At 35.1% G+C, this 7,972-nt stretch overlaps 1 protein-coding gene across 1 annotated transcript; it reads right to left on the bottom strand.

Annotated features, from left to right (window-relative positions):
• Window positions 1–2,471: 2,471 nt before the first annotated feature.
• On the bottom strand, window positions 2,472–4,681 carry LOC113300545 (probable leucine-rich repeat receptor-like protein kinase At1g35710). The gene has a single exon (XM_026549752.1). The coding sequence runs from the start codon at window positions 4,672–4,674 to the stop codon at window positions 2,512–2,514; it is 2,163 nt and encodes a 720-aa protein (XP_026405537.1). The 5' UTR covers window positions 4,675–4,681; the 3' UTR covers window positions 2,472–2,511.
• Window positions 4,682–7,972: the final 3,291 nt, after the last annotated feature.

Here is a 7,972-nt window from a genome sequence, read left to right as displayed (position 1 = left end):
AATCCAGTTCGGTAGTCAACGATGAACACAAACATTCCACCTAATGGGGAAGGTTTTTTGGGATTCCATATCCATTTCTCGTATTCTAGCCCCCAATTTTGAAAAACAAAAAACATTTGTCGTTTTTAGAAGCTGAAACTTACAAAGGTAAACTAGTAAGCCAATGGTACTAGAAATTTATTATTCACTCAGAGAAATTTTAACGGTGCACTACAGAATAATCAATACTGATCAAAGATGGAAGCACACAACAAAGCAGTAAAACAAGACGAATACACGGTGCACCAAGTTGCTAGCTAGTTATGTGATGATTAGTTAATAATCTGCAACTTAAAAGCAGTAAAACTACGGTGATGAAGATCTTCATAGTTTGTGTTCGCAGGGTGTCTGACCTAGATTTATCGATATCTGAATGTTGATCTCAGTATGACAACACGGCGGTGGCGGTGGGGGTGGCGGTGGTGGTGGTGTACAACAGCAACATTGTTCATACCAATTACTCATAATCTTATGTAAATTACTAGCATCAATACCGTCAGCTGCTACGCACTCTTCCCTTAGACTAGACAAGCCTTTTTCTTTACAGCTTTTCTCACATTTAGAGTTGTCAATGCAATCTTTTCCATCTGTACGCCTCAGCTTAAGAAATGTTTGTCCATAATTATATGGTACTTCTGTGCCATCGAAATCGGATCGAGGCGGGTGGTGATGGGGGGAGAGAAGCGTGACGTTGGTGATCTTTGACAGCAACACTTACATAGAAGAGATCCAGTAGTAGATATAAAGCACATGTTTTTATCTTTGACCATTGGAAGCCCCATGTCTGAATACTGTGCTGTACACCAGTTTGTACAAACACTGCAATCCACACTGGGGATGTTCTCGGTCTGTGAGTCCATGTACACATCTCCAGGTTTACATGTATTTGTCCACGCTGATGCCATCTCTAAAATTCACAGGCACCAATAGGATTAGATTAGAGTACTAATATATACGGACCGATTAAATATCAACCAACATTTAACTTAAAATGAAATAAAAGAAGCAGGAGTTTTGGAATCAAATCAGAAGAAATTAAAAAAAAAAAAGATCAACACTAACCTGTGGAGCAGACCAAGAGGTATATGAATATTGCAAACTAAAGCTAGCAAAGAACCCAAATGATCTTCTACCAATTACTATTTTCATCTTCACTGATTAGATCGAGTACTAAATATTTTTACAAAAAGGTTTTGGTTTTGATGTTTTTTGTGGATTCATAACTAGTATGCTATTTATAGCATGATTATAGAGGTGGGCGTAAATAAAATATGATTCATAAAAGTCTACTCTATACAGCTGTAGAATGTAATCTGGGATGTCGATCAGATCTCATTAACTTAGATAAAATGCTTAATTAGATTTTGATAGGTCAAACTAGAAAGAAAAATACTATTTAAATTATGGAAATTTTCAACAGATCTAGCATTAATTAAGTGAGGCTTTACTGTATCTGAGATATGATTCTTCTGTAATAATAACAATGGAAACCTAGCTAACTTAAAGCAACATAAGCCACATCCATGGTTTTAACGGCTTCTAACGGGGTATCATATTAATATATATTTTGGTATACCCTCAACCTAATTCGTATCCCAGTTTGAAGCTAATTAATTTGATTTTAGACACCAAGCATATGGTTATGAAGATTTTATCCAGAGTTTCAGACATAAAATCACACTTTTATACAGCTGAATTGGTTCCTGTCTTCCACTTGCTAAAAATTAATTAATACAGATCATCTATATGATTTTGAAAATCTTCCACCCCAGGAGTCATCAATTTATGATCTCAACAAAGAGTTTGGAAACTCCATTTGGTAAGTGCAAGCACTGTGGTGTACGCTGCTCTACATAGTAGATGAATGCAAATTGTAAAGTATCATGTCTTTGCATCCCATGTATAAAGGCGGATATTTTAATTTGAGTTGTTCCTGTAGCTACAAGTTATCCTACAACTACACCCAAATTTACTAAATCTAGTGAAGAAGATGAGATTCAACTCATTTTTATTAGTTTTTCACAAGATTCATACACAAAGGTTACAGCTAATGAACAAAAGAAAGAAAGAAGAAACACACTAGTACTGGAATTTGCAACCAAAACATCACCTACATAGTGATGCATGAGTGGACGATCATAATTAAGGCCGGGTGACCAGACGCATCCACAAAATGGCTATTGAGAATTTGCTATCGAATATCCTATTACCATCTAGAAGAACAAGAACAATATGTTTGGTGTGATTATGCATGACCCATTTATGAAGGGTGTTACTAAGGGCACACCAACGGATATTAATTTCAGATGCAAGCTTAGAGTCTCTTTGATGATTTCCTCCGCGAACAAGAACTTGAAACACAATGCATTTTGAGAAGTACATCTATCAATGTATTACTACAATAGAATACAAAAATCACTAATACCAGAAAAGCTAACATAAAAAAACAAGAGTGATTTTACTTTATTACAATCAATTTTCTCGAGTACAAAAAGCGATTATTCTAATCACAATAGAATCGATAATTCTCCAATATCCAAACCACCATTTGTCTTTTTTGAGGACCAGGACCAAGAACAAACCCCAAAATCCAACTCCGAACCCCAGAGAAATAACACCGTAAAACAGTATTCTCTCGTTTGCATCCTCTTTAACATCTTCTTGGACTTCAATTGTAGGATCAGTACTACATGGTTTTAAACCCCTAGAGTTATTTCCACACAATCCTTTGTTGTTCTCCAATGCATCAACAGGAGCATCCTTAAATGCATTCATATATGGAACAGGACCACTCAGTTCATTGTACGAAACATCGATGTTGGTCAAGCTAAGCATTTGATAAAACGATGATGGAATCGATCCGGAAAATTTGTTGTGGGATAAATTTAAACATTCTAGTTTGTTTAATTTACCGAAATCTGATGGTATCTCACCACTCAAATCATTATAACTAAGATCTAACAAAATCTGTAATGAATCCAAGTTTCCAATCTGGGGTGGGATGCTTTCATCAAAATGGTTTTTGCTCAAATTCAAATACAGTAACTTAGAACACTCCTCTAGTTGTTTGGGTATAGAACCAATAAGTTTATTTTTTGATAGATCGAGATACTGCAGGTTGGACAAAATTCCAATCGCAGAAGACAATCTACCAGAAAGCTTGTTATTACTTAAATTCAGCTCGATTAACGAAGACAGTTTCAATAACTCGGTAGGAATTTCTCCTACCAAGTTATTGGAATCAAGAAAAAGTTCACTTAAAATCTTCCACTTGCCAATCTCAGAGGGTATTCTACCAGTAATATTGTTCCTTGAGAAAGATAAGAAGGTCAACTTTTGACAATTCCCCCAGTTTTTTGAGAATTCACCATACAACATATTGTTTTCCACATTGAGCCAAAACAGATGTGAATGAATGTGAACCGCCTCTGTTATATTATCTACCAGTTTATTATTTCCAATCCCGAGAACTGTTAGGCTGGTGCAATTTTTAAGGCTTCTCGGTATAGGACCTGTGAAAGTGTTATCACCTGCCACAAATTGTTCAAGTGTTCCGCTTTGACAAATGTTTTGAGGCAAATAACCAGAAAACTTGTTGTGACTCAATAACAATACTTCTAGATGTGTTAGATTATTGATCAATCCTAGTGGACCAGTTAATTCATTTTCAAAAAGAGCTAACCAAGTCAAAATGTTCAAATTACCCACTGATGAAGGGACTGAACCAGTGAGTTTGTTCTGGGATACAGCTAAGGTATCTAAAGACCTTAGATTTCCAATATCTTGAGGGATAACACCAGTAAGCTGATTTCTACCAACTGATAAATAGGTGAGGTTGGCCAAGTGGCATATAGAAGTAGGGATTGAACCACTGAGCTTGTTGTCGGAAAATTTTAAGTCCATAAGAGAAATTAGCCTTCCTATATCTTGAGGAATGATGCCAGAAAGTTGGTTATCATTTAGGTAAAGAAAGTTCAAGCTAGTCAAATTGGTGAAGGAAGCAGGGATTGAACCAATGAGATTGTTGCTGGAAAAATCTAAGAGGGAAAGAGAACTTAGCCTTCCTATATCTTGAGGAATAGTGCCAGAAAGTTGGTTACCATACAGGTAAAGAGTGATCAGGCTAGTCAAATTGGTTAAAGAAGAAGGGATTGAACCAATGAGATTGTTGTCGGACAATTCTAAGTCGGTTAAAGAACTTAGCCTTCCTATATTTTGAGGAATGACGCCAGAAAGTTGGTTACCATATAGGTAAAGAATGCTCAGGCTAGCCAAATTGGTTAAAGAAGCTGGGATTGAACCAATGAGACTGTTTTTGTATAAAGATAACTTACTAAGAGAGCTTAGCCTACCAATTTCTCGAGGAATCATGTCAGAAAGGTTGTTTTCGAAAAATGATAAATAGGTCGACTTGGTTAAATTGCATATAGAAGTAGGGATTTTACCAGTGAGATTGTTAATGCCCAAATCTAAGGTTATAAGAGAGCGTAGCCTACCTATATCCCGAGGAATGATGCCAGAAAGCTGGTTCTTATATAGGATGAGAGTTTCCAGGCTAGTCAAATTGCATATAGAAGTAGGGATCGAACCAGTGAGATTGTTTGTGTACAACCATATACCATTGAGAGAATACATATTGCCACTATCATAAATGCGGTTGTTTTGTTCATACTGATGTACTCATCTGTAGAATTCGCTGGTAACCATATCATGTGTTGCCATTAGATGAAATTGGTTTCATTATGTGTTATCGTTGAATGAGATTGGTTTCATTATATATTATCATTTGATGAAATTAGTTTCATCATGCGTTGCAATCGGATGAGCCTAGATGTATCCAAGTTCATCATGTGTTGAACACATGGTGCCTTTTATCCGAAAATCCAAGCATTATGGTGCCCTTTATCCCTCATATGTAGGGAAAAAAATCAAAAACCATTTACTATGGTCTCCTATATCCCTAAACAAGTAGGGATATCCCTCCCTACTACTCAAATTGGATCAGATCTGATCAAGGTAGTAGGGAAGAAAAATCACACAGAAACTCGGTTTCTGTGTAAAATTCTGCTTTACGGATACCCGGTTTCTGTTTTTAGTAGAAACATACACTGAGTATCCGATTCTGGTTTTTTTGAGTTATATCTTAAAACTTTCATTTTTCACACTTTTTTTTTACTAAAACTTTGTGTTACCTATTATATCTATTTTTTACTCCAACTTATCTTTTTTACCTATACAAATATTTCAACGAAAAAAAATTAGGGAAAAAAGCGGATACTGAATTTCTGTTTGGCACTATTCGCGCTGAAACTAAGTTTCCGTGTCATATAGGGAAAAGATAAAAGCGCATCATCTTGAGACTTTCTTTTGACCCATATCCTTCCCCACATTTGAGGGATAGGGAAGGGATGCCCTGCACAATAATGCTGGGCCTTAGCCATCTAGTACCCTTTAAACAATATGCGGAGGAATCCGAAAAAGAGAGAAAGGAACAAATTAGAAAAAAATATTTTCTTTTTTGAAATGAATATAATATGTTCTTTTTTGAAGCACAAAATATAATTTATCAACAGAGTTACACGAATTATTGTGACAATAGACCTCCTAGTGTAATAGATCAAAAGGCTTAGCCTAAAAATAACCAATAATAAACAATTCATGGCATCCTTTCTTTTTTTTTTTTTGAACTGATGATTAACTAATCGTGTAAAGAGGTTCTAAGAGTGAAATATTGTTTTGTTTGATTAGGAAGACTTAGTTTTCAGTCAAGTAAATTAGAATTTTTATTTTAGAAAATTATGCAACCTTCAAGTAGCTATACGGGGGAAGATAGCTCATATCTTGGATGGGTACCGTATATAGTCTGCCCTGCTTCTGAGGTATCTTAGCTTCATTTTTGGTTTACAGACAGCCTACACGTCAAGGCTAAGTGGATAAAGACTTTGTTAAATATAGACGAAGACTTTAGATAAAAGTCCTCACTAATGACAAACGTCAAGGATCAATGGACCAAGTATGATGTATCTAGCTAATTTCTAAATTAAGCTTCAAACTTTCTCAGATAATTTCCGGAATATACATGGACCATGTATAATGTATGAAACTTTATAAATTCATCTCCCAACCAGATATGAACTTGATGAAACTAGCTAAACATAAAGCTTAAAACCCCCATAACAAGTCGATATCGGTTACCGTGTTAAAAAAAAAACCAGTGGATGAAATCCACAAACTTAAATTATTTAGAAGATTGATGAACACTTGCCTAGGTAAATAGCTCAAACTTTCCCTTGGTTAATTAAACGTTCTTTGTCGAATATCTCTTTCTGAAATGCTTTTGGATCCATGAGATAAACTTTCAGATAATGGAATATAAAATAAACTAGATTTTGTGTCCATGCTATGTGTTGGGTATTATTTTTCTTCTAATTTGGTGAGGAGGCTTTGTCTCGTCCCATGGTGAAGTATTTTTGATTTGGTGTGTGTATGTATGGCTTGTCCTGTTCCGTGGCGATGCATTTTGGATTTGGCGTGATCGGCGCTTCGCCCTGTCCCGTGGAGATGCAATTTTGATTTGGAATGCTCGGGGCTTATCCCCGCCCCATGGGGATGTATTTTTGATTTGGTGTGGCGGTGCAAATACATTAAATATGTGGAGAATATTTTATTTATTTTCTCATTTTATTTTCGCAGAAAATAGGTGTGAAATATCTGGATTTTTTTCCGAAAAAAGAGTCACAATATGGTAGGTACTTGAAATTCCAAACAAGGTAAGTTATGTTTTCCTTTTGAGTTTGTAATTTTTAAACCAACCAAACATTTCCAAGTGCCCTCACCTAAATATTGTCACGTCATGAATTCCAAATCGAATTCGGTTTCCTTTTTTTTATGTGTTTTTTTATATTTTTTTATATTTTTTTAAACCAATATTAAATAGGTGGAGAATATGTACATATTTTATTTATTTCTCCTTTTATTTTCGCAAAAAATATGTGTGAAATATGTGGATTTTTTTTCCGAAAAAAGAGTCTTAATATGATAGGTACTTGAAATTCCAAACACTGTAAGTTAAGCTTTACTTTTGAGTTTTTAATTGTTAAACCAATCATACATTGCCAAGTGTCCTCACCTAAATATTGTCACATCATGGATTTCAAATTGAATTTGGTTTCATTTTTTATTTTTTTTCTATTCTTTGTAAAACCAGTCATACGTTGTCAAGTGTCCTCACTAAAACGCTCGCTTCACAAAATTCAAATACGGTCTATTTCGGTCAACAGGAAACGAGAATTTCCTCACCGTTCAATGTGTGAGCTTTATTTGTCTAGGCCTTTAGATCTTTAGATGTATGTATCTCAAATGTCTTGTGCCTGTCGTCCCCTTATAAGTTCTGTTAATGGTGTATTTTTTCCCTTTTTCTTCTTCTTCTTTTGATATTAGGTTAACTATAATGTAACGGTCTGGCGACTGATCACTTTGACTAGAACAACTAATGGGTTAATTACCTAAGCAATAAATTGGACAAACTTAAGATACAAATACTAAAATTTTCAAACTAAAAATGATAAAAAGAACAAAGAGCTATTTCTCAGATGGAATATTTGTATAGAAACCTAATTGGCCGACCGAGCAAAATATAATACATAAGAGTTATTGGTTAATTCTATGATATGGTATAAGTAAGAGAGAGAGATTGCAAAGCAACAATTTGACTTAGTGTTGCTGAAGGCATTGATTGGTTAATCGTTGATGATGTAATAGTCACAAGAATTCCAAACACTTTGCACCGTAATGACTACGCTGCTGGCTTAACGTATTTGGTATCTCTGTCATACCACGTACGTTGAAGGTCACAGTGGCTTGAAAAGTTCAGATATTCAAGCTATAAATAAGATGCATGTTTCTGATTGACATATCATTTCCAAAAATCAAG

Source organism: Papaver somniferum, chromosome 7, assembly GCF_003573695.1.
Source record: "Papaver somniferum cultivar HN1 chromosome 7, ASM357369v1, whole genome shotgun sequence".
NCBI classification, from domain to species: Eukaryota; Viridiplantae; Streptophyta; class Magnoliopsida; order Ranunculales; family Papaveraceae; genus Papaver; species Papaver somniferum.
Note: the sequence above shows the minus strand (reverse complement) of the source record. Positions and strands in the feature narration are given on the sequence as shown.

Bases quoted from the DNA above. Each gene is read 5' to 3' on its own strand.
- LOC113300545 (XM_026549752.1), bottom strand. From the start codon at position 4,674: ATGTATTCTCTCAATGGTATATGGTTGTACACAAACAATCTCACTGGT.